General features: G+C 41.8%; 1 protein-coding gene across 4 annotated transcripts in view; it reads right to left on the bottom strand.

The window, feature by feature from the left end:
- Positions 1-27,939, bottom strand: part of LOC144688615 (pleckstrin homology domain-containing family G member 4B-like) — a 202,449-nt gene that overhangs the window by 18,477 nt on the left and 156,033 nt on the right. For all 4 annotated transcript variants that reach the window (XM_078555392.1, XM_078555395.1, XM_078555394.1 and 1 more), the window contains 7 exons: positions 25,582-26,408; positions 20,114-20,366; positions 18,736-18,825; positions 17,027-17,251; positions 12,705-12,875; positions 10,204-10,381; positions 1,239-1,466 (listed from right to left, as the gene is read on the bottom strand). In XM_078555392.1, coding sequence (XP_078411518.1) covers positions 1,239-1,466; positions 10,204-10,381; positions 12,705-12,875; positions 17,027-17,251; positions 18,736-18,825; positions 20,114-20,366; positions 25,582-26,408 — 1,972 coding nt within the window. The remainder of the gene's footprint in view (positions 1-1,238; positions 1,467-10,203; positions 10,382-12,704; positions 12,876-17,026; positions 17,252-18,735; positions 18,826-20,113; positions 20,367-25,581; positions 26,409-27,939) is intronic.

Genomic DNA, 27,939 nt, shown 5'->3' on the forward strand with positions numbered 1-27,939 from the left:
GTTTTTTTGTTATTTCCTTTGAACATTTCTCTTCACCAGACATAAAAATGTTGAAAATGGGGAAACAAAGGCTGTTTACTGATAGTCAAGCATCATGAGTCTTTTTGCTTTCCAATTGGTGTAGGAAGGCAGTGCATCACAAGAATGGATGTCTTGGAGACTAATGGCAAGACCGTGGGGGCAAGTCACTGATGAAACCTTCAGAAATATATTTAATCACAGCTGACAACCCTAAAAGTGACATCAGCTATACTATGCTGCTAGGTTGCTATATTATGTGACATAATAGTGAGCTGTGTACAAATGGGGGGGAAAAAAGTTGCATAAAGGGATTCTTGTAAGCAGATGGAATCTGAAGAGGAACATGATGGAGATCATTTTGGCTTTGAACAATATTTAAAGAAGTGAAGTCGGATCAGCCACCTATTATACCTCTCTCCTGAAAGTTGGGAGAAATGTAGAATGGGTGGCTGGTCCGAAATCACCCATTTTACACTATTGCCCAAAGCCAAAATTACCCTTGAGAAAACTGACGGAAGGGTAACTTAGCAGCTCCTGGTTTGGCTCCAAAAGAAGGGTTCAAGTCTAAAAGCTCCAGCTATCTGACACTCCCATTTCCTCAGATCTCAGCCTTGGGTTGTTAGGTAGACTACAGCCCAGTAATGAGGGCTTCCATCTTAGCAGGAGGGAAGATTGGAAATGGTCTGCCAATCTCCACTTAGCTACACCAGCTGTTGACCCATGGGTAAGCAGATCTCCACAAACCTTTCCTCCTGCCTGTAGAAAAATATGCAGTGATCAAATGTAATTACTGTCATACTTTTCGCACCTCCCATTCTCCTTTCATTTTTTGGAAATATCTCTATATCCTTGTTTAATTTTTACACCTCATGTTCAACTGCTCAACCAAAAAGGTATGTGAATTCTTGCAATGTATTGAAGTGTTAGGATATATAACCAGATCATCCCTTCTAGCAAACTCCTTTATTTCTGTTTTCCAGATGTGATTAGCAGTTCTACTTAAACTGTCAGCTTAACCACAGCATCAGAGGTAACACCCTCGTTTTGCCAATCCATGGTTCGACCTATGAGGGTGCTTGGTCAAAAGCACAGCATGGTGTCTTATTACCAAGATATTTAACAACATTCATTGCCTTAAGAGGTTAACCTCCTTCCTTACAAAGAATGCATCAAATGATGCTGAATGTCTTATTAATGCTTATGATTTTGTCACTCACTCATAAAAGGTCTTCCACTGGGGTCATTCTCCAGGTCATCTTCCTCAATGCGTGTTTGTATACTATAAAGACAGTTGTTGATGCCAGCATTGCTTCTTGAAGTCGACGGTGAAGAGGAGCAAATGGGCACATTGAGGGAACCAATGCCAGAAGATGATGAGGAAGACTGGCTTCCCGAGGAGGAGGCACTGCCATTGGAGCCTATGGAATTTGGTCTCTTGGTGTCCTCTGGAATAGATATAACTAACAATGTTGGCTTTTGAATGGAAATCAAAAATACACTGTGTGGCAAAAATGTAATCAGCACAAAACGTTAGACTATCTACCTTGCAACATCTTCTTCATTGTATGAATAATATGCATCCTCTATGCAAAATAGGAGTTAATCCAGGTTTGCATTGGTTCTGGGGAAACCATGTACTAGGTAAATTTTAATATTTTGACATCGGATACTTTGGGTGTAATGCATTTGGCAGCCTGCTGCTATGGCATTATATACACCCAGATCAAAAGCCTGTTGGAAATCTTCAATCAGGTACTTAATCAATCAAGATCCTTAACCTAATAGGAATAACAATATATCAACTGCAAGGTCTGAGGGGGGAATTCAGGAGCAACTGCAATTTATGACGGATATTATTTATGCAAAGAAAATCTTACAATGTTAACAATTCATTTTCCTTCATCTAACATCCTGCACACATTGTAGGATGCTCAAAAAGTAATGCAGTGATTTGAAGAAAGGAACATACTTCTAGAAGGACAGTTTTCGGTAATAATGTGGAAGGAACATAATGGTGCTATTTCACGTAGTACTTTATAGATGTTATCAATTGGAACCTAATTTAGAATGGGTGGAATGATCTTTGATGTGCTATTTTCACGTCTGTTACTGTTACTGTTCTAACAGTGGTTTGCCCCAGATCTAGAAACTTAGAAAATAAGTAACTGCTTAGCCTTTCAAAGGGATTGGAAATGCTCTACACAGCAAGACAATGCTCCACAATGTCTACATGGGTTGACTGTCACTTTCACTTGGGACATTTTGAAGGCCAGCAATGTATGTCCGAGCATGCTATAAAGTGAAGCTCCCTGCTAATGGACTGAATCATTCAGAGAGCTACAAGCAAGTGAAGGTGTGCCTGATGGTCTCTGTTACTTCCAGGAAATAGGATGCATTGTATAAATCTTCTTCAAAATTTTCAGATAAGTGTACTGAAGTTGTTCAGGAAGACATGAGAAGAAAATCAAACTCATAAAACGGAAATTGCATTAGTTAATATTGAACTTTTTGAGGGGCCCTCCACAAATGTCCAAAGATTTCCAATGGGAGATCCATTAAGCTAAAGGGTACCAAGATTCCTTGGTTCTTCAGTACCCATCAAGACAAAGGAAGGGCTAGGTGAGGCTGAATGATGCCCGTGCGGTCCCAGGCAGTGACATTAACCTATACCATCTGAGGCTTGGTACTGGTCAAAGTTAGAATCTTTCTGCATGGGTGAAGTAGCATTGGGAAGATAACCAATTTGCCCTGCTGATGTTTATGGTATAGTCTTTTTGTTGCTCAGTACTGTTAAATCCTTGATGATCTTGGAAAGGAAGTGACTGAATATATTTGGATTGGTAATCTTGACCAGAAGTAACTGTGGTTTTTGTACAATTTGTAATCCTGCTTTACAAATCATTTTGTTTTGTCAAACATGGCAGATCTGACTTAGGCATTATGGTGAGCAAGGTCCAAAAGTCTGAGGCAAATGTGACATGCAGCAGTGCCAAGCTTTGATGACAAACAATATAAAGTATTATCTCGATGATAATGAGACTACTTGATCTGATACAATGCTTGAAGCATTTGGCAGAGTGTAGATTCGGTATTCATTAGGTGCCAGTAGATCTTTTGATATCAACATGTGGGGTGTGGTACTTCCCCTTTGATCCAGGGGGAGATGATGGCGTAGTGGACTAGTAATCCAAAGACTGCAGGTTAAGCCCTAGGGTCCTGGGTTCAAGTCCTACCACAGCAGCTGGTGGAATTCGAATTCAACAAAGATCTAGAATTAAAAGTCTAATGATGACCATGAAGCCATTGTTGTAAAACCCCATCTGGATCACTAATGCCCTTTAGGGAAGGAAATCTGGTGGTCTGGCCTACATGTGACCATAGCAATGTGGTTGACTCTTAAATGTGCTCTGAACAAGGGCAATTAGGGATGAGCAATAAATGCTGACCAACCAATGGCACCCACATAAAATGATCAGAGCCCAGCGTAAAGAAACAGCAATTTTAAAAACAATAGTTTTATAAACACTTTATTTCAATCTTCAAGTTTAACTGGAATACTAGAGCTTAACCATGGCTGAGGAGATTGTTTCCATGAAGGATGGGATGAGATTAATGGGAGGGATATGGATGGCAAGGCTTAAGAACAGAGAAAGGTATTCCTGGCAGGGGAAGTGAGCTGTAGCTCCAGGGTGACCAATACATATATATAACCTGAGTGTCATGTCTCGTGTAGCACCACCGTAAGTATCTGACTTCCAAGTATCATTATAAAAACACAGCAAGCGCATAGTTCCAGGATTGGATTAACTCCTATAATGTGTGAAGGCTGCTGTTGAAAACAGAAAATATGCACAATGCATGTAAAATAATAAATTTTCTCTTGGCCATAAAGTCCCTTTTGATATTATAAGAGAGTTTAAGAAAAAAAATACTGAAAAAATGACCATGAAAACAATATTAGTATTTAACAAACATCTACATCAGTCAATTGTAACAGTGCAGTCTTTCATAGCAATAAAATACTATAATTTCTCCATTATGAATGAAACTTTGTGCTTTATATATTTTAGTGGACATGTGTGTTTTTCAAGATAAAACAGCACATAATGAATGGCAAGGAATAAAACACGTTTCTATTATGTGTCTAGTGATGGCAACAATCACATCAAGGCTAGCCGTGGCAAAGGTCGAATCCATTCCAACTTCCCTATGCATAAGGTACCTTAATCTTAACCACAGAGGAGCACTTCAATTTCTAAAATTCTGTTCTTGTGATCTTGAAGAAAGTTTTCAATTTGATACCAGTTATTGTTGAACTAAAATAATTTTTTTTGCATCTTTGGAGTTTTACAAGTTGAGATTACCAAAGCTCCTTTTCCTGAAAATGCTTGGGGAGAAGGCTTTGAACTCAGGTCCCAAAGGCAAAAGGACAATGTTCTGACACACTGCAGAAACCAGTCCCTCACAGAGTTCAGCTAACCTCCAAGTTAAGCTCATACCTTTCCCTTTTGTGACGCAGTCAACCGATCTGTCACTGATGGCTGCTTCGCTAGGTTTGATGTCCATAAATGGCTTACTGCCAATGCCCATAAACACCCTCTCCTGCATCTGGAGTTCTAAAGAAGGAATTTCAACATTGATAGGGGCTATTTTACATTTTATTAATACATAAGCTTATAAAAAAACCGATGAAGAGAAACAATTTTCAGACTCTGAAGAGTGATGTAAAGATAAGCTACTTGCAACTAGCAGCACAATCCATGCCAATTAGTGGACATCCTGTTATAATGGGAGAGTTAAAGCACGCACCAATTCCATGTACTTTCCAATGCATGCCCAGATGTTTTAATGCAAGCATTTGAACTGAGGTTTCTTTTCAGGGATGATTTGTGGCCAGTGCCACAACAGATCTATGACTAAATTTGCCGGTGAAAGTACTTCAGGCAAAAGCATCAGAACTTAAATGGCTTGAAATTAAAGACTCCTGGAATATATTTTCCTCTTATGGTGAATGTTAATGGAAAAGCTCATTTTTACAGTCATACTAAACTTTCATTAATATGAGCAAATGTATTTCTGCCATCTTCTGTTGTCCAATTAGTTCCATTTAACTATTTTGTATTTATTTCAATATTTGAATTAACCCATTGTTGTCTGCGGCAGAAGCATTCCAGATTGATTTACAATCCGATTTCTCACATGGAATCATAAAACTTTACAGTGGATCAGAGGGTCTTTTAGAATCTCCTGAGGCTTTGTTTTACACTTACTCATTAAGTATTATGAATAAAAAGTCTTCTTGGTTCTGTATATTTCCTTTACTCTTTCAGAAAATGCACAAATCGTCACCAATGAGATAATGAGGGATAGGGGTTTTGCAGAGAACAGAAACAGTGGAAGGTAAAGGGAGCCCAACAAGAAAGTTACCATGGTTGGGGAGATTGTTTCCATGCAGGATGAGATGAGATTGATGGGAGGGATGTGGATGGCAATAGCAGGATGGAGATAAACATGAGAACATAAAAAATAGGAGCGGGAGTAGGCCATTCAGTCCTTTGAGCCCCTCTGCCATTCAATGAGATCATGGTTGACCTTCTACTTCAATACAATTTCCCTGCACTATCCCTGTATCTCTTGATGTTTTTAATACGTAGAAATCTATCAATCTCAGTCTTGAACATACTCAATGATTGAGCCTCCACAGCCCTCTGGGGTAGAGAATTCCAAATATTCACCACCTTCTGAGCAAAGAAATTCCTCCTTATCTCAGTCCTAAATGGCCTACCCCTTGTGTGCCCCCTGGTTCTAGGCCCCCCATCCTTCCTGCATCTACCCTGTCATGCCCTATAAGAATTTTGTGTGTTTGAATGAGATCATCTCTCATGGATGGCATTCGAGGGATGAAAGGAACGTGATGAAGATGGAATGACAGTGACGGCATGGGAAGGATGGAATGGTCTGGGTTGGGGATGGGAGAGGAGGGGTGGATGAGATGGTGGAATTGGTTATGTTTGGCAAAATAGCGGAGACGATTACTTGATAAAACTTATTCTTCGAAAGCTATTTTCTGTCCCAAAAATGAAGAATCACTAAACTTGAAGAGGTTTTAGAAAAGCTGTCAGGCGAATTAAGAGAATACATCAGCATTGGTTCTATAAATGAAGGCGATAATAGTCTATGCCCTCCAGAGTTTCTACACAGTTTAATTCCAATGGGCAGGCCACTGCCCAAACTTAGACTGAAGGGACAGAATTTTCCAGCCCTTCATGCTGGTGGGATCTTCTGTTCCCGCTGATATGGCTGGAGATTTCAATGGCTCGCCGGCCCCACCACGGGGGAACTACTCACCGCGGGGGTGGGGTGGGTGGGGGGGGGGAGGGGTGAGGGGCTGGAAAATTCAGGCCAAGGAAGGAGCAGGTGTAATGTTGCTACTGAAACTTAAGTCCTAACCAAAGACTTTGTTATGGAACAAGATTAGTAGTTAGGAGACAATGTTCTTCAATGATAGATGCTGAGATTATTACAGAGAAAGATTTCAAGGAAATAGAGTGTTTATTCATTGAATAATATTGAGCGAATCAGATGTAAACTTGTCATTTCAACTCAAGAGAAAAAAGTTCCCAATTAAACTTTCATATACTATGACTATAAAAATATCACAAACCCAGGCTCTTGATAAATTTTGTATTTAAATTCCTAGCCCTGTTTTTACACATAGACAGCCCCGTTGCTTTTTCCAGAGTGAGAAGTTTTGATTCTGTTAAAGTCTGTTGAAAGAAAAATTAGGGGCTGAATTTTACGTTGATCGGGCGGGCATGCGCCCGACACAATTGGACGTGAAGTCACGCGAGATGACATCGGGCAAGCGTCACAACATCATCCTGCGATATTTTGGTCAGCAGGCGCGTGCAAAAGTCAGAAGTGCGCCTGCTGACAGTTAAGAGGGCAATTAAGCCCATTAATGGTGCAATTATCTGCCACTTTACGTAGCCCGTCCAACCTTACGATTGGCGGACAGGCAAATCGGCCAGGTGGCCTTTCCATTTTTCAGCAAACCTCATCCAAGTGCGGGATGAGGTTTCCATTATTAAATAAAATAAAAATAGAAATCTGTGGACAGCAATTCCATAATCTATATGCCCAGGTGCCTGATTGTGATGCTTGGACATTTTTTTCCTGATTTTAAAAACTTTATTTCCTGGGTTTCGGGTCCTTCAGCTCCTTGAGACAGCCCTCTGCCTTCAGGGAGCTTTCTGTCAGCGCTCGCCCATGCCCATGTTGACATCATCGCCCACCCTCCTCCCGCCTCCACCCCGGCAGCGCTGAGCTTTCAAGCGCGCAGTCGGTGGGCGACCAGGGTCGGCGGTCCATTTCCTGACCGCTCCAGGGTCTGCTGATCGCACCCACCCGCTGAGCTAAAAATTCAGGCCTAGGAGTCCTGTATTTAAAGAGTAATGTTGCAGTAAAGATCCTAATTTGATCACAAATGTTTTGCAAGTCTCTGTTGGTTGTTAATACTGCACGGTGGTCCACCTATGGTGGACAGAATCCTGGGATTTTCCATTTTAACTCGGAATTCCATGAGAATTTATTTTAATTAATCAAATTAATTGTTAATTTAATTTATTAATGTTTAGGGTGACAGTTCAGAATAGGTATCAGGATGCATACTACCATACTTGAATATTTTAAGCACTGACTGAATCCTGTGCTTGAACAGTTAGTTAATGCTGCCAGAACAATTATGGAAAAATAAAATATTTTTTTTAAGAAAAGCTGACACATGTTTTTCCTTCCCTTATTATCCTGTTTCAAGCAATGACTCATGCTTTGATACAATCGCTGGCAATCCTCGAATTAACCCACTGACTGTTCCTAATATGTGCCTTGACAGGCAGTGTCAACAAGCCATTTTATCATGGCAGTGTCAAAGCCAAGTTTGACCCAGTAACTCCCCTGATATCCCCACATCAGCACTTCCAGTAAACTTCATGAGGTTGCAAGTAGAACTGACAATCTGGCTGATTTCCCCCTACTACACCCTTGCGCCCCCACCCTCACACCACCATCACCTGTCTATGGGACTCGGGGGCTAAGTGTTGAATTACTACTTTGTTAAGCCAGTTAACTCAGCACAAACATAACCAACTGAATCATCAATGGAGCTCCAGCAAACAAATTATAAAAGAGCATACAGAGCCTCTCCTGGAAGCTAGGGACAGACTAATACAACAGCAACAACAACTTGTACCTTTGTAGCACCTTCAATATAGTGAAAACATCCCAAGGTGTTCACAGGAACGTTGTCAGACATAATTTGGCACTGAACCATATAAGGAGTTATTAGCACAGGTGAACAAAAGCTTGCCCGAACAGGTAAGTTTTGAGGAGAGACTTAAAGAAGTAGAGCGAGGTAGAGAGGTGGAGAGAATTAGGGAAGGAAGAGCATTGGACCTAGGCAGCTTAAGGCACAGCCACCAATTTAAAAAAGGGAGATAAAAGAAAAGCATCAAAGCCAGGTTTTAAAAAATAGACTGCATGTTTAGTAAGGAGACCACGTCACAAAGTCAAGGAATATGCTCTGCCTTTTTGTGCAGAGGCTAAAAAGGGCTAAGGAGATTTCAAAATTGTTCAAATGGTTTCCAATGTTAGAGATCATTCAGATTACATTGTCACCACAAAGAGCACAAGGTGCAACACTTTCAGTAAGAGCCATTTAACTGACACATTGTTAGGAAAATATAATAATTTTCATTATGTTATTGGAATTTATTGTAAGGTAGGAAAAATGTGTGTTTGTGTGTGTGTGAGTATGGGACTTAATTGAATTAAAGACAGCTGGTCTGGAGGATTTGATGTATCAGAAGCGAAGCTAGGTTTGAAATGTTAAACAGGTAAACATGGCTGGAGTTTTAGGATATGAGATGTAAAGGGAAAATTTGCATTTTTAGATAAACCACAGTAATTTGAATTTCAAAAGAGGTGGTGAAATGTTACATTAGTCAGAAGAAGCCAGTGTGTTTATTTTTCCCAAAGTTTACAGTTAAAATTGGTACTATGAAAGATTTTTATTATTAGAAAAGTAGAGTTGAAAAGACATATTGGGACAATAGGGTTTACATTAAAAAGGGAGAAACCTGTATAAAGGAGATGAGTTTATGTGTAAGTGGAAGGCAGTCTAAGATCTAACAAATATGAAAAGCCTCCAACATCTAAGCCTCAAGTTGCTGCCTACACAAACTGAAGTTAAGAAAACTCACTTTGAATTTGACTGTTCAGGGTATCGTATTACTTTGCCTGGTTCTTTTATGTGTTTTACTGTTTCCTCAACGGAGGTGTAACTGGGAGTTATATTAACTAGGGGAGCTAGGAGTTATCATAGTAGTAATTTGTAAACCTATGTATGTGCTTAAAATAATTTTTTTATTAATAAAGGTTTTCTTTTATCTTGTAAGAAACCTAGAAGATTCAGTGGTCTTATTACTGCTGAATTCAAGGCACGCATCTCAAAATAAATACAAATTGCAAAATAGTTGTGGCAGTTGTTTCAAGTTTACCTCTGGGGTTTGAACAGCTCAGCATTTACCATCCGCTAACCATAACACCCATCACTAACCAACCTCATGCAACTGAACTAAGATTCTTGTGTGGTTGTGTTGCTAAGTTCTTTTCTTTCTCTTGACATTTGCTGCAAAAGATTCACAATGACCCAAGTCTGAACAAGCTTGATTCAACAAAACTAAATTTAGATTTGTGAAGTTCAGTAGTCACACCCAGTAGGAAAATGAAGTGGTGGACCACCTACTATCCATGATTTTCAGAGTATAAATTGTTAAGAATAATGGTAATGGTTGTGCTGGCCCTCTACACATTGTTGTAAATATCGCAAGACACTGAATTATCTATTCACCAGATAACCAAAATTTTCTTCTGCCAGTCATGTTACTGGCATCTTGCTATCAATAGCTACAAAAGCATGTATCTTGTGCTCAATGGCATCACACAAAATGTGTTCAAGACATCACCAAAATGCCAAAAAGATGACACTGTTATGGAAAAACAAAGAATACAACAACACAAATGAAGTTAGTATAAATAGAGGGGTTTGAGTTTACACTCAAGATTATTACAGGCCTTGCAGCATTCGCCTACTTTTCTATTAATTGTTATTAATTTACTGACCCCTGTTCCTCACAGCTTGGTTCCACAATATCTTGTCCAAGTCATCTATCCATGCTTGTTTTATCTCTGGAGTTGGAGCATGAAAGACATAAGTATCCCGGGACTTCTGTCTTCTGAACCAAATTTCAAAACACAGCCCACTTTCACCAGAGTTATGTGTCAGTCCAATTTCAGAAGTCTGGAATGCAAAATAACATTACATATCACACAGTAGGTCAATATTAATTGTGTCAATCACACAGCAATGCATATTAGTTTGCTTTGTATTTATTTATCCATTGGGAACTCAAGACTCACTTGCCCTTCTTCTAAACAGAATCAGCATCTGTTATATTTGCTGTTTAGTGCTAAAACAAAAATATATAATCCTGATGTATGGAATATAAAAAAGCCTTGCTTCTATCACACTCCACAAATCACAGTCAAGGCATCACATTTCACAGTGTCATTTTTTATTTTATTGCAAAACAATCTTTTATCATATTAATGTTAGTTTTTGGATCAGGAGCCAGTAGCTGCTACTGTAGTCCTCTGATTGCCCTCAGATTTCCATAGTTATAGACTATTTCTCCACAGACAGTAGGAGCAGAGGTCAAATTGGACAAAACTCTCCCTTAGCAACTGAACATCGCAATTGTGTTCCAGACTTTAAATTTGCAATGATATGGTACACCTACTGGTTAACAAATATTCCCAATACTATGTAGCTGCATTTAATTAATATACAGGACATTACAGCACTAATGTGTACTTCATTTTGTTAGACATAAAGCAAACAGGGATCCAATCTGATCCAAGTTGTGACTGGACTCCACTATAACAGTTCACAGTTGAGTAAAAATCAGTGCACTTAATTCACATGCTGTGGTAACAGGTACATTAGAGTAGATCATGGCTGACCAGCTCCATCAAAGCCACTTTCCTGTGCTAACTCCATAGCCCTTGAAATCATTAGTCTCCAGAAATCTATCGATTTCTGTCTTGAAAGTGCTCAATGGTTAAGCTTCCAAAGCCCTCTGAGGTAAAAAAATTCCAAAGATTCACCACCCTCTGAGTGAAGAAATTCTTCCTCATCTCAGTACTGAATGGCCTGCCCCTTGTTTTGAGACTATGTCCCCTGGTTCTAGACTTACCAGCCAGGGGAAATATCCTACCTACATCCGCCCTGTCACATCCTGTAAGAATTTTGTAACTTTCAATGAGGACAGAATTAGATAAACAGACAGACAGATACATAGAAATTATATGTTAAAAACTTCTTCATCTATGTGTGTGGGATAGAATTCAGATGTCATGCTTTGTTGCACGTATATAACAGCCTTAAAGTGAATGGATGTTTTCCGCCTGAACTTCTGTCCTGCAACCTGAGACTGACAAATATATTCCAATCTGCAATGTTCCCTAAGCAAAAGCAATTAACCTCTAACTAACTGGGTCTATATTTGTTGAACAATGAAACTTGTGACCCTTAAGAGAGATAATCATAGCACAGTTAAACTTCATAGCACCTGACAACACATAAGGAGGCCATTTGGCCCATTGTGCCTGTGCTGGCTTTTTGAAAGAGTTGACAATTGATTTTACTCGAGATGTTGGAAAATTTATGCTCCCTACTCCACCCACACATCCCTTCCATCTTTAGATTCTACTTAAGTGGATAATGAAGAGTTGGTGTTGTGTTGGTTATAGATAGGTTAGAAGAATAATATATTGCGTATTTTATGTTATTTCATGACATATTATATGTGTTATTATGAGAACTATGTGGAAGATCTGCCATTATATGAACCGGCTGCAAAAATCACACACCATCTTGTTACAGATGCAGCTGGAAGAACAATCTATAAAAACTGAGAAAGCTAATGATTGACCTAACATTGAAATGAGCATGCACCTTATTTAAACTCTGTTATTTAAACTCTGATCTTAATCTTACTTACAGAAACTAAACTTAAGTTGCAGTGGTTCTAACTTTGCCAAAAAAATAACATAACCTGTTGTACCTGCTATAAAACATAGCATTCAACTTCTCATGCGAAAAAGCAATAGAATTTAGCCAATGCTAACTAATTATAATTTTGCCATAATTTATTTACGGTCTTTAAAAGTGAAGTTACTACTACATCAAAATAGTTTTATTTCAGCCAGATTCCTTAAAGTCCCTGTAAATAGTTCTTGCAGAAGAACGGGTTGTGGACAAAAATTTATAAACATGAGATCAGTAGTATTGTTATAACATCATAACTTTGCTTTTTAATTCATGCTTTCATGCTAATGCATTGAAAAGGCTACCTATAAGGCTTTCATGCTAATGCATTGAAAAGGCTACCTAGAAGGCTACCTAACTAATTCATATGATATCTTGACAATATTCTTGCAAAGGATGCTTTAAATGTTTTCCCAGCTGTCAGATATAAAAATTCCCAACTGGACCTTTGATAAGTTTCCATAAAACAAAATAGTGGAGAAAATTTAAAAACTAGAAAATGTACTATCTGCACCTTAAAGGATTGTTTGTAAATGTAGATGTCATTGCTTCCTTCTGTCTTTCTGGTCTTGCTGAAGATTATGAGATCATCAAAGAGGAAGATGTGTCTGTACCACTTCTTTCGTCCACACCATACAACAAATTCATCTTGACGTAATAACTGGCCTTGCTCCTTTAGGTTCACCTAGGAACAAGATGTTTGTCATTACCACTCTGATTTCCCCTGTTCCTTGCTGCAGGAATTGATTACTTAAAGCAGAAAATGAGACCATTTCATTGTAGATGCTGCTGGATTTTCCTTTTTGCTATTTGCTCTTATACTGAGTCAGCTGTTTCAAATTTAGATAAAATGGAAAATTGATAGAGCAGCGCGATTTCTAAATGGTAAAATGGCTTCTAGCAAGTTTGAAAATCTATAAAGATGTTCTCAGTTGTGCCATGATGTTGTTATGAGCCCAACATTTAAATTTAACTGATAAATGAGATGCATTAGAACTTCCTATGGATAAGTGGCTATGTGCAGTCTCTGGTGGGATGCAGAAAATTACAGATCACAAAAGTTCTAACTATGCACTCTGAGTTTGTACTGGGTTAGTTGATGTCGGCTCAGATTCACAACAAGCTTCAAGAAGAGTAGTCAGCTATGATCCTCACTCTTGATCACTATTCATAGGACGGAATTTAGTCGTACCAGTATGGGTCCTGGTGGCGGACCCAGACGTGGCAGGAACGGCTGGCTGACCACAGTTATGAGGTGGACAGCCAAAAACGCAGCAGAGGCACGAAACCCAGACAATTATGCAGCGGGGGAGGGATGGAAGTATTGAGACCCACCATTATCTGTTGGGGTCGGATGTCCAGGCGCCAATTTAAGCAGCGCCCTGATGTGCCTGCAGTGGCTACAAGGCAGCAGCTTCGGTGTTGCAGAGGCTGAAAGGGATCCAAATCATGGCCAACTCTCCAGGCTGAACCTTCCCCCCTGTCACTGGACCCCCAAAATCATCAGTGCTCTTCCCCACAAACAGCATCAGGAGACTCTCCCATCTGACCAAGAAAGCCTGGATGGAGATTGCAGCAGAGGTCAGCAGCCATGGGGCCCACAGACACACCTGGGTGCAATGTGGAAAGAGGATCAATGACCTCCTCCACGCCACCATGGTAAGTAAGACAGTGCCATTAGAACAATGTGGCTCTCATTAGGGCAACAAGCAATGGGTCTCAGCGCAGGGAGGAACCAAGCAGGGGGGCAAAAGAAATATAATTCTCCTCAACAGATAGATCATGAGGCATGGATGTATGTGGGAGGGATTGTGACAGCCGATGGACCTGATGGTCAAAGGACTCTTGGAGACCAGGCCCATGCTCAGCCCCAGGCTGATGCCTTGCCTCTGGTCACGGCCACATGAAACCTTCTGAAGGTGCAGCAACAGGCAGGTGAACATCAGGCAGAGCTGCCAGATGCTATGCACAGTCATGTACAGACACGGAAGAGTCCATCCAGGCCACGAGTTCTGCCATGTCTCAGGTATGAGTGTGCATGGCTCTCTATATGGAGAGGGTGCTGACCATCATGGAGAGCCAGATTCAGCACCACTCAGTGGTTGCTGGATATGCACTTGGATCTGCATACCATCACTCTGGTCATAATCACTATACAGCAGTGGCCAGGTGAGAGGGGTGACATGTCTGGACACCGCGCAAGGTGTCCCTCCTCTTCTGGCATTAAGGGAGGTATCCTTGGCCACTGAGCGGGAGGGGGAATGCCAGTCTGTCACTAATGGGTGCTCCTCTCAGGGCACTCCGAGAGTGAGCAGCCACTCCTCATCCGCTCTGTCAGTGACCCCAGTGCCTTGACTAGCCACGGCTAAAGATGATGCACTTGTGCCTGTGCAGGAGCCCCTCAACATACCGGGGCTCTCTAGGCCTCAGGCAATCAGGGAATAGCGGTTAAGGTAATCTTAGGTAATGGGGCATCACACACAGCAGCCAGCCTCTAGCTTAGCTGCAGATGTTGGGATCGCACCCTGTCATAGTGTTTCTAAACGTATGAGAATGAGCAGGTCGGTGCCCCAGGGTGACACACGAGTTCAATCTTCATGTGATAGTTTATGGTAGTGTGTATTGGATGGTCTTAATGTTGTCACCTAGCTAGCTATGTGAGTGCCAGCAGAATAAGTAGCAAGCTTGTATGGATGAAGGTTATAGTCACCTCTCCATGGTTGGAGTGGCAAGCGTGGAGTGGCTTATCAATGTACAATAGTGAGTTGCTCTTGGGATGAGATGCAGGTATCCCGCTGGTGAAAGGTCTAAAGCGTAGCGCTTGCCAAAGGCATAATGTCTACTGGAATCTGGTGTGAACGACAGACTCGCGGAGCTCCGACTCGCATCTTTCTATCACCCTCATATCTGGTGCAGGAAACTCGATGTGTTGAGCTGCTTGCTCTGCTCCCTTCTCCCTGCTCATCATGAGTGTAGCTCCTCCAGCTCAGTAATCAGCAACGTCCTCCACCCCTCACCCCCTTCCTCCACTAACCACCCTCCCACCCCACCCAGCTGCGTGAGGTTATGTAACGCACAGTAGACAATGATGATCCGGGTGACCCTCTGAAGAGTATACTGTAAAGCCAGCCCAGGCAATGCAACCTCATTTTTAACAAGCCAATGGTCTGCTCAGCCATCGCCCTTGTGGATCCATGAGATTCACTAAAACACTCCTTAGCTGGAATCCAAGGGTGTCTCACTGGCATCATCAGCCAGATCTTGAGCTGTCACCCAGAATCCATCCCTGCAAGCATCCAGGGGCCTCAAAGCGCTGTTCTACGTGGGAGCGGTGAGGAATGTAAGGATCATGACAGCTCCCTGGGAACGACAAGCAAACACCTGGAGGATATGTCTCCTGTGGTCATGCACCAATTGAACATTAATGACCAAGCTCAGCTTTTGAACCAGCTGCCATTTGTGCCTCTCAACCCAGTACCAGCCTCCCGGTGCATCTCTCCTCCACCCGAGGTCCCAGGATCAATGGGTGCACAAGACCCATTGTTGGCTCCAAAAGCTCTACAGATGTAAAGACTCTGGCAAGGATGGGTCCTCCACTGGGTCCCTGGTCTTCAGGAAACATCTGGTGTCTGTGTTTGCTGCATCTCTTTCACAGTTGCCAAGCTACTGCAGCCAGTTAAATCTGCCCTTGCCCTCCATGAGATGACCCTCAACCCCCTGCAGTGACCCTTGTCCTCTCCGAGATGAGCCTTGATCTTCCCGCAGTGGCCTTTGTCCTCCCAGGCTGACCCTTGACCTCCCCACAGTGACCCTGCCCCTCTGCAGTAACTCTCAACCTCCCCACAGTGAACCTTGCCCCTCATGTTGTTGAACACATTTTAGGTTGAGATAGACAGATTTTTGATCTTTCAGGGAATTAGGGATATGGGGAGTGGGCAGGAAAATGGAGTTGAAGCCCAAGATCAGCCATGATCGTATTGAAAGGTGGAGCAGGCTCGATGGGCACTGTGGTCTACTCCTGCTCCTATTTCCTTCCCACGATGGACCACAGCCTTCTCTTTTCTTTTCAAAGAAAATGGCTGAGTTGTGGCAGGCAGATCCAAGTACTCACCTTCCCGCATAGACTGACTCAGCTGTTCACTGCCAGATTTAAACAGCTGGGAAACTGAAGGCCCGTGATCCCCATTTACCTCACATTTAAACCCAAATGTACCATTTAATCACAAAAGGTTCTACGTTAATGGATTATAATAATATGCAAAACCATTAAACTTATCTTCCTGCCGCATTGCGTTGATATTGCTGTCCCACTCTCTCCCCGCGGCCAGGATAATTTGGGCCTTTTATCCCGACATTGGAGAACTGACACGGCATTTCCCGTGCGATTCAATGCCCCGCCCACCTCATTCCCCACTCCCTCAGCCAGCATTAAATTCTGCTCATCCACCCAGATGGATACTGGGTGAGGACAACACTGAGTTTGGATGTTACATGCTCACAATTGAATAGTACACTGACACTTACTGTCACAGCTCATTTGTGTACTCAGCAAATAGTGGAAAAATGTGAAGTGACAACACAAAATATATCATCCCATCTGGATGACAGAGTATTACGAAGAATCATATCGTACCCTTACATTATTAATAAATCAGACATTCTCAGAATTTTGAAATACTGGGGAATTTATAACAGTCATAAATTGTAGAGGAAGTGATAACCATGTTGTAATTTTCATAGTATTCTTGTTCTTGGTTGAACATGTAATTTAAAAAAGGTCTGAATTTCAAAAGAAGAGTAAAAAGCTTCACCATTCTAAAGTGAATCTAAACTTACATCGCACTCCTGTATATCATCCATAGCAAGTAAATCATTTCCATGGCGGAGCTGGAAACACACAATCTCATGGGCTGCCTGGAGCTCCTTGCACTCTTTCTCCTGGGCTGTGCTACACTCTTTGAACATATCCCTCAGGAGTAAGTTGTATTTGCTGATTCTCTGAATGGGTTTCAATAGGTAGGATGCCAGGTCCATCTTGTCGCCTAATTCCAGCTGTTTGGCCTGTGCCAGGAGAAAGGAAACAGGTTTAAGCCATTTCATTGCTGAATTTGCCAGTGCAATGGTTCAGGTAGAAATATTTCTGAATCCCATCTTGACAGATGTTTACTGGCAAAGCTTTGGCTACCCACCCAGTGAATTTTACTAAGGTTGTAATGGTCTTAAGCTTGGTCATGATATAATGGAAAACTTATTCCATTGTACTCTTGCAGGTTCCCCACTTTGAAGGAAGTTGAGAGGTTCTGACCGTGATATGTTCATGTCTTATGCTCGAAATCTTGGGCTAAGTTCTATACGTTGTAGGCATGTTTTGTCATTATAAAATTAAACGATTTTATTTAAGCCCCCCACTCTATTTTTCAGCACCCTCGTTTGATGAGCGTTGTAAAAAAAAGTGCTGACAATATTAGTCCAGTCACTTGTGCTTTCGAAAACATTTTACTAACCAAGCCTCCTCTGATTACTGAAGATGTAGAGTATTGTCATCGCAAGTCAAATATCTGCCAGATTACTATTTTTCTCATTGCCTTCCTTTTCCATTGAAGGAATGGCCATATCAGGCAAAACGCCTTGGGGGGTGTTGGGGGAGTGGGGCCGGGAAGAGGTGGCATTTCCAAGAGATGTGCTGAAATGCTTTAGAAAGCAACCGTTTTTTTGGTTATCAATACATTAAGATATTTTACTCTCTCCATCCTGAGATGCCAACACACTGACGCAAAATATCTTGTGTGAACTAAGTTCTGGGAACAAATTTAGCAAAACAATACATTGAACCTGTGTTGAGAACTTCACATATTCGCCTATCAAAAACTGAAAAGGTAATCAGACAGACCTTTACAAAACCCTTCCCCACAGCATATAAGTCATTTCCTGATTCCTATCCGATATGTTCCAATAACTAGTTTCCAGATGGGATTAGCAAAACTCTAGAAGCAGACTTTCTGCTCAGATTTAGTGCTGTTGCAAACCTTAGGAAAAGGTGGAAGGAGTAATTGTAAAGGATAAAAAAAAAAATCAGCATAGCTCCTTTATTCCCGAAACAAGAAACCTCATTAAATTCCTCAGTAAAATTAATTTTGCAAGCCTTAGCTCAAATCTTCAATTCAGTGTTAAATTATCAATCTCTCATACAGTCAACAATTATAATTTGTATAGTATATAGAAAGTTTCAAATTGATGCTCTGGGAGATGGGTAATATAGAGGAGAGTTTAGTTTACATCAAGCTGTGTGATACACAGCCTTGAATGGTGCAAAGCATGAGTTGGGAGGGTGGAAATGAGAAATTGAACTTGGATTCTCCCTTGTTTGGAAGTAACATTGATGTTAGGGAGGCAAACTTTGAAACGCAATCCCCAATGTCTAGTCTACACCTGGAAGTGTGCCAGCCAGCATATTGGATTAAGCAATTTTCAGGAGGGCTGGCCAGGAGCCTGAAAATAGTTGGGGCCTCATTAATATAAGGGCCTCGCATAATTGGATCACATACTCTGAAGAAGGTGATCCCATGGCTGCTGAGTAGGAAATCTGATCGCGGTTTGTTCTTGCTGTACAATGCATAAAGTCCAAACTGGTCCTCCTAGAATGAAAGAGAGTAGATGAAAAGTCTTGTGAAGAATGAAGCAATCTCTTTTGACTCATTGGCAAGAATTTTCCCGTCGGCATGCGGGGTGGGGGGGGGGCGCCGCTTGCCGATGTGTAAAATGACACGGAATGATGCCGGGTGGGACTGCCGACATCATCCCATGTCATTTGCATTTTCAGGTCGGCGGGGGCACAGCCAAGTCAGCTGTGCGCCGCCGACCTGTCAACGGCCTATTGAGGCCATTCAAAAAGCAATTAAAGCAATTAGTGGAACAGCCCGTCTAAACTTAAGGTTGGCAGGCAGGTCGGGAGCGCTGGCGGCCACCTGAAAAAGCGTGGCTGAATTTAAAAATTAAGATTAATTTTTACTTAAAGTTATGTCCATGTCCCAACTCATGTGGCATTGTCACATGAGGGAACATGGATGGTGAATGAAATTTTCCAAAGATTAATTTTTTCCCTTTGGGAACCGATCGCTCTGAGGCAGCACTTAGTCTCAGGGAGAAAGGAGCGCTCCTTCAGGCACATGTGCGAAGGAGCGCACTTCCGCATTTGCCATTCCACCCCCCTACCCCCACCCCCCAACCCGCACAGGGAGCGCACAGCGCTTCCATGCAGACGTCACGCTGTGCAGGCCTTAATTGGCCCACCCACAAAAAATGGCAGCCGATCGGAGGGCCGCCTGCCCAAGTCCGCTCCCACACATTCCCCCCCCGATGAGGGGAAAACTTTGCCCATTTATTCCATTCAGCATTCAATTCTGAATTTCATAATAAAACAGATATCGGTTTTGCTTCTAAAGAAAACAAAGCTTTATTTTTATCACTATTTTTTAGAATATGTGGTAGAATTAGAGATTCAAGGCATGAGTTACTTCATGGAGGCAAATTAAGCAATAATGTTACTAAAGATTACTGAGTTTTTCCTGCTGTTGGCATTGTTGTAATGTTGTTACATCGGGTGAGAGTCCAGAAAACAGAGCTGGCAAGACATCCCAGCTGCAATAGAAATTAGAGACCTACGTAGGCCAAAATAAAACTAAAATACTAAAGTAAGTGGGAAAACCTGGAGTGTTGAAGCAATAGCATTTAAGAAGAGGATTGATGCATATATAACAAAAATAGAATGGAGGAATACAGGAGCAGGGTGAAGAAAGGGAGATAGCAGAATTGGAAAATAGGAGATAAGCTGAGGAACACAGTGTTTATGCTGATAAATAATGCTAAGGAAAGTCAGCTAGTATATCAGGAACCAAAATAAAATAAATCTTGTTACCAACTCACATGTCTGATGAAGCAGCGTCCAACTCTGATGGGCTCCCTTGCACAGCTCTCCAACTCCTTCAGGAAGTAATGGCTGTGGAAATCATACAGCTTCTCCAGGTTTCCGAAGATAGCCCCTCGCTGTCCCCGCAGATCCTGGGGGAGATCCATGCGCTCCATCTCAGGGAAGTAGTGTTCAACAATATAACCAAGGGAGCGGACATACTCTCTCTCAGTGATTAATATCTCTTCCATAATATGCTGCAGCTTATTACTTCGAATTAGCAAGGAACAAACAGAAAGCAAAAATAAGTCTCAAAGAAAACCCAATGAACAATCTTAACTATTGATTCTTATGTTAAAAAGCTATCACATCAAAATATTTATGGATCAACATGTTAACTTTGCCAGCTCATATTTCATTATTCAGAATGTGCTTTTTAAGGTGAAAAATGTTATTGCTGGGGAACTGAAGATCTTTGCACTTTGAGTACTTCGGTTCAGATTCTCGCAGAGTTGTGGAGACTCCACAGAGTGCACAAAATGATGGACGAGACCCAGAGGTCCCACCCATCATTTACGACAGCCCATTTTCATTTGTAGGGGAAAGGTGTGAGGCATGATTTGCACATGAGGAAAACCCGAATTCAGTAGCGCCATTTGAACTCAGTGCTCATTTTCACAGTACCAAGGGCCTTAGCAGGCACTGTCAGAATTACGAATTTTTGGAGTAGTCACAAATACTTTTGAAGGATGGATAAGTTCAGTAGAACTGTAATGATGCAAAGTTATTTAAATCCCCAGCCCTCAAAAAATTTATAAAAACAGCCTGCCTGTGCCAGTGAGAGATTAAAAACACTCTGAAGCTCTTTAAATCCCTAGACCTTTAAAAATTAAAAAAGGCTGTCTGTGTCAGTGAGAGTAGAAAAAAATCTAGCATATACAATAGCTATTGATATTACCTCAAGTGCTATCATTAGGTGCTTTACTGTTTCCCAAAACCTATCATTGTCTCAGTAGGGATCCTAAATTCACAGTTAGATTGTCATCTCAAAGAGGTTATAAAAGGATTAGCTGTCTTTGATGTGGGGTTACGAATACAGTTTGCTTTTGTAGGGGATTAAGTGCTTGAGGGGATTTAAATGTTTTGAATCGGCTTTCACGAATGTGAGTTTGTTTTAATATAATAAAGGCAACAATAGATATTTAAACCTTTATTTTATTTCATCTCAACATGGCTCCTGAGGCATGGTGGATAAGGCATGAATTGGCATGGAGGGTGTAAGAGGAAACGTTGGTGGATGTGTTGGCATGCATTGACATAGGGGCTATAAGGGGCCATGAGGGTTGGCATAGATTGGCATGGATGGGGCAATGGGACTGGATGGGGGTGATGGCATGTGAGGAGTGAGGGCTAGAAGGTTTAATATTTAACCAAACAACTAGGCCAAAGTCCCAGAGAACCAAGGCGGCCCTATTAAACAGCCTGTCTTGACACTCGGCAGCACCTGTGGCCTATGCATCTAGAGTTGGAAGGCCTGACTCCATCCTGTACCCAGTGAGTTTCTCCCAAGATGGGTGCAGCAAACCAGGAGATTAGGGGGAGGCAATGGCGTAGTGGCATTGTCACTGGATTAGTAATCCAGAGACCCAGGATAATGCTCTGAGGCCCGGATTCATATCCCGCCATGGCAGATGGTGGAATTTGAGTTCAATAAAAATCTAGAATTAATAGTCTAATGACGACCAAGAAGCCATTGTTGATTGTTGTAAAAACCCATCTGGCTCACTGATAAGGAAATCTGCTGTCCTTACCTGGTCTGGCCTACATGTGACTCCACACCCACAGCAACATGGTTGGCTCTTAAGTGCCCTCTGAACAAGGGCAATTCAGGACGGGCAATAAATGCTGGCTTGCCTAGCAACGCCCATATTGCATGAACAAATAAAAAAAAATTTCCCAAGTACCTGACTCAGAAGCAAAGATCTGAGCCTCAGTGTCCATTCAATTTGTCACTTCACCCAACCAGATAGGGACGAGGCTTGGAAGAGTGATAGAGAATTAGAATTTCAAAAGAGACGATGGAAGAAAGTAAGGTGCTCAAAGGATGAAAAGTTGCCCGAGGAGTAGGGGTTGAGATCAAAGTGTCGAAAGGGGATAAAAGGAAAAAAATCACAAAATTCTCCATAAACTCTCTGTAAATTTGATACCTCCTCCCCTCTTTGGAGAATCACAAAGCTCAAATCAGACTAGAATTCCTACAGCCTGATGCATATGCATGACCAGTAGACCGATATACTGATGTGTCAGTTGATCCCCATCTTCCAGTATTCAATCTGATCACCCCATGTTCTTTTGCACTGACCCTTCCACAGGCTTTTCACTTGAGGCAGAATTTTGCCCTTGACGGGCGGGTGGGCCCCACCAGCTCGGCAGCGGGTGGGCAGCCAATCACCGCCGCCGAAACGGGCCCCTGCGAAAGAGCGCACATCTCCCTGAAACTAAGTGCTGCCTCAGGGAGAACATTAAAAGTTTTTGAAAGTTTAAAAATAGAAAAATAAAAAAATTATTAACATGTCCCCCTCATGTGACAATGTCACACGAGATGGGACATGTTAATAAATATCACAGAAACTTTATTAAAGTTTTTTAAAACCGACATGAAACCTCATCCTGCTGGTGGATGTTTTTTCAGAAGCCCGCTGGGGCTCCTGGCCTGCCCACCAACCTTAAGGTTGGACAGGCAGGGCCTTTAATTGATTTAACTACCCTGTCAATGGCCTCAATTGGCCACTAACAGGTCGGTGGGTGGACAGCTGATTTCACTGTCCCCCCGCCTTCCTGAATATTTAAGTGGGGCGGGATGACGTCGGGGGTTCCCCCCAACGTCATCCTGCGTCATTTTCATGTCGGCGAGCGGGCCCTGCCCCCAGCTCGCCGACGGAAAAATTCTGCCCTTGGGGTCTGCCCCACAATACCCAGGATGCTTCAGCCAAAGAATTAGCTAGTATCCTGGTGCTTTTCACTCAAAGTACTGATAGCAACCCCCCAACCGCCCCCCACCCCCCACGCCCTGTTTCACATTCCGAAGATTATTCTAACTCCTTGCAGAATCCCAGTTACTCTAACATCTTCACGTATTTCCTTCTCAGTGGCATCCTAGCCTTGCATCAAGTTTAACCACATGTACATCCAGATTTAGAGTCAATCAACTCTACATTGCTAGCTTTAGTAGTATTAAAGAACACTGCCCAATTGTCCTCAGAGCTAAATGTCCATGTAATTTTCCTTAGTTGTAGAATGTGCCACTTAAATAAGTGTGATTATAACTGTATGATTAGCTGAGCAAAACTACAGAAACGCAAGTGGTAATAGTGTACTTTCAATATTTATAATCTTCAATATTCGCCAAGGAAATAAGCAACAAAAAAGATACTGATATTTTTAACTTTTCAGATTTCATCTGAAAGCAAAGTAATGATGTGTGGCTTGGAGCAGAACTTGCAAGTGGTGGTGTTTCCCATGCTTCTGCTGGCCTTGTCCTTCTAGGTGGCAGAGAATGCAGTTTAGAAGCTGCTTTCAAAAGAGCTTTAGCAAGTTGCTGCAGTGCATCTTGTAGATGGTACACACATTGTTGCCACTGTGCATCGGTGATGGAGGGAGTGAATGTTTAAGGTGGTGAATGGAGTGCCAATCAAGCGGGCTGTTTTGTTCTAGATGGTTCTGAGCTTCTAGAGTGTGGTTGAAGCTGCACTCATCCAGACAAGTGGAGGGCATTCCATCACACTCCTGACTTGTGACTTATAAATAGAGGGCAGACACTGGTGGAGTCAGGAGGTACTCGCCGCAGTATTTCCAGTGTCTGACCTGCTCTTGTAGCCACAGTATTAATATAGCTAGTCCAGGGTGTTGATAGTGGGGATTCAATGATGGTTAGGTTCTCCCTTGTTGGAGATGGTCGTTGTGTGGCATTTTTGTGGTGCAAATGCTACACATATGGCAAACCCAACTCACATATAAGAATTTGGCAGTATTTGCTTAAACAAAATACAGCAAAATAGTGATGCCCTAAAAGGGTAAAATATAAATCAGTGTAATCCCAAAATACCCCTAAATTAATCCTGAATTAAGAGAATAATGGAAGGCAATGAGAGTGTCAGCTGCTGCTCAGTTGGTAGCGCTCTGGCCTCTGAACCACAAGGTTCCAAGTTCAAGTTCCCGCTCCAAGGCTTGAACATATAAAAATCAAGGCAGACACTCCAGTGCAGTACTGAGGGAGTGCTGCACTGTTGGAGATGCATCAGGTGAGACGTTAAACCGTGGTCCCATCTGTCTGTTGGTGGATGTAAAAAACAGCATGGCTCCATTCAAAGAAGAGCAGGGGAGTTATCCCCGGTGTCCTGGCCAATATCTGCCCCTCAATTAATATCACAAGGAACAAATTATCTGGTAATTATAACATTGTTAACCACATTTGTAAATGTTGGTGGAATATAGATGTTAGTCTCTGATGCCAACACAGCTGAAGCAGATGAATGTCTGTGAGGCATATGGGAAGAGAGAGGGAGAAAAAGATGGGAGGTAAACAGAGAGTGAAGGAAAGATAAATAGTGGAAAACGAGTAAACAGTTGAAGGAAATTGCAAAATTTCATGGCCCTCCAACACAATTCTGCTGTAGCTTCCAGCGCAATGGTTGAAAATTAGGCCCGGACTTGAATATGTTGCAAGTTCCTGTATTCCCACATTGAACCTGACATAATGTTAGCACCTGGTAAGACTAGACATACTGCACCATTCACCAGCAAAAATTAGATTCACCAGAGCGATTCAAGCTGGGATCGTGACCCGATCTCCAACTTATAAACGAATGTAACCACCTTGCAAATGGAGCTGTTAGGAGCAGTTTTGCTTTGGTTTCAAGGACAGAATCACCATGCCTAAATACCAGAATTTATGACTTCTTTTCTACAGCCTTAATGTCGCAGACACTCCCACTGGAACATAAAGCAGAGGGTCTCCCCAAGACTTTGTGGTCTTGGGCTGGGCCAATGTCTGAGGCCCTGAAAGGGTGTATCTATGCATCTCAATATGGATTTCAGCCATACTGAAACTTCTGCCATCTGGTTATCTAGGGATCCAGCAGAGGCATTTGGGACAGGGATCCAGACGCACTGGTTTCCCATCCCTTTTCTCACCTCAGTGAGTAGAGGTGCAGGTGGATGTTTAAGCTGGCAAATATGGTGCCAATCAAGTGGACTGGATGGTGCTGGGCTTCTTCAGTGTTGCAGCAGTTGGACCCATCCAGGCAAGCGGAAAGTATTTATGATGCTGCTAATTTGTGCCGTTTAGGTGGTAGAGAAGCATTGGGAATTGAGGAGTTGAAACTTAATTGTCCGAAAATTCATCTGAGGAAAAAAAATGTATTGGTTTCTTAAATTAACATCTAAGGGACAAGTTGCTTCCCAAATATCAAAGTTATATCCTTACTAGGAAGTTGCTTTTGTTTCCTTTTTCAATTCCTGTATTGTTCCACGTTTCGAACTTGGTCCTGGAACTCTACTTAGGACAGGACTCATAACTGGAGTAGCACCGCTGCTATTTCTATTAGTTGTAGTATTCTTTGGACCTTTGTCTTCGGAGTAGAAGCTTGCATGCCGTGACAACTGGAAACCCTGTGCTGCCTGCATGATCTTCTTTGAAGGGTAACTTTTGTGCCGAATAGGAGGAGAGAAGACAGGACCTGAATAAGAAGGAAGAGAACAGATCTGTGAGCTGTTCTCATCACTGGAAACTTCACTTGAGCGCAGCCACAGGGGCCAGTTAAACATTGAAGAGTTCGCTGGTTCTCTGTTTGGTTTATTTGTTGTACTTTCTTTATGGCTCTGAATGTTCCTGGCAGGCAAAGGCTTACAATTTTCCTTTCTCTGCCAGATTGCATAGTTTTCTGGCCTGGAGCTCCCACACACATGAGAGCAACTTGTGATTATATCCTTACTGCACTTCTGACCAGTGCCCTTTGACTCTCTATTAATGTCCAACGAAGGAGTTCTATCGGCTTTTAGGGTCTTCCTACAAAATTCCAGTTTTTCCTCAAGGAGTTGCCTGACCTCCTGACACTTCAACCAGGTGACATTCCACATCTTCATCCCTTTAGTACTGTTTAGGCTATGAACCTGGCTCTTCATTTGCTGAAATTTTTCAACAGAGAATTCAGTAAACTTCTGATGATAGCTCTCAAGATGTTCCAGCATTGTTTCATTGCACATTCCCGAATGGTTCAAGTAATATTTACAATCCTCTGCAAACTTTGTGGCCTAACAAAAGAGGACAAATATGCAATATAAATTAGTAAAAAGGAAAATACAGCAGATGCTGGAAACCTGAAAGAAAAACAGCACATTAGTGAGCACCAGTGGACAGAACAGACGACCAGGCTTAAAGAAGCCCATTTATTTTCTCTCTCAGTCATTGATTGACCTGTTGCATTCTTCTAGCATTTTCTGTTATTTGCATTCAATATATATTAATCATGCATGACAAAATTATAGAACCTATATCCTTAACAGTTTTCCTTGGGCTTCTATTAGCTATTTGTGTATATATTTGCGGTCTGAAGTCTGAGGAAGAATGGATTTCAACTACAGACACATGTAAGGTGGGGTTGTAACTTACATTACTCACCACATGTATGAAACAAAATGTACAGATTGAGAAACAAGTAGAGGGTTCCCCCGATTGACCACTTTAACTTTGGCAAGAGATTCATGGAAATATGAGAGAATTGAGGTAAAAGTAATTTACCGCATTTCTCCAGAGTTTCTGTGGCCTGGATTTTCAAAGTGGGACTGGGAACCCAACACCTGGATGAATTCCAAAGTAATATTTGAATGCAAATGACCTAATTGGCCCAGAGGGAAGCTCAATACCCAATTAGAGGCACTGAGTGCCAGGAAGCACGAGTTGTTTAAAAGGTGGCACAAGAATAAACTCAGCAGCTATAGGCCAGCCAGATTAACCTTGGGGCAAGGCTTTTTGAAGTGATAATCCAGGACGGAATTAACAGTTACTTGGACAAGTGCAGATTAGTTAAGGAAAGCAGAACAGACTTTTTAAAGGCAAAGTGTGTTTAACTGACTTGCTTGATTTTTTTTGATAAGGTAACAAACAGTTTATGAGGGTGTTTGAAAAAATGCCATAAAATAGGTTTGCTAGCAGAGTTGATGCCCATGGAATAAAAGGGACAGCGCATACGAAGTCAGCTGAGTGACAGGAAACAGCAAGTTGTGGTAAACTGGACTGGAAGAAGGTAAACAATGGGGTCTTTCTGGGGTTGGCACTAGAACAATTGTTTTTTTTGACATGTATTAATGATTTGGACTTGGGTATACAGGGCACTGTTTCAAAAATTGAAGATGACACAAAACTTGGGAGTATAATGAACCGAGAGGAGGATAGTGATGAAATTCATAGAGTCATAGAATGATTAGAGCACAGAAGGAGCCCATTTAGCCCATTGAGCTTGTGCTGTCACTCTGCAAGAGCAAGTTAACTAGCACCACTTCTGAAATCCCATATAATTACCTCTATTAGCTCACATTGGAAAATTAAGTGCTGTTGTGCTTGACCATTTTGGTGGGATTAGCATCACTTTTAATCTTTTAGAACCTGTGAATGAGGATCAGCCCCACAAATTCTCTTTAATTCTATATGTTGGTTATAGCTCAGTGTAAATACCTGAAAGTTTTTTTTTCAAGTGCCAGTCAGTCTTGTTAAGGAAAAATGTAGAATGGCAAGTGTGGATTTTAGTATATATTATTTAGCTCATGCATTTTGTAACATCATAGG

The sequence above is a fragment of the Cetorhinus maximus genome, chromosome 13 (assembly GCF_964194155.1).
Source record: "Cetorhinus maximus chromosome 13, sCetMax3.hap1.1, whole genome shotgun sequence".
Taxonomy (NCBI): Eukaryota; Metazoa; Chordata; class Chondrichthyes; order Lamniformes; family Cetorhinidae; genus Cetorhinus; species Cetorhinus maximus.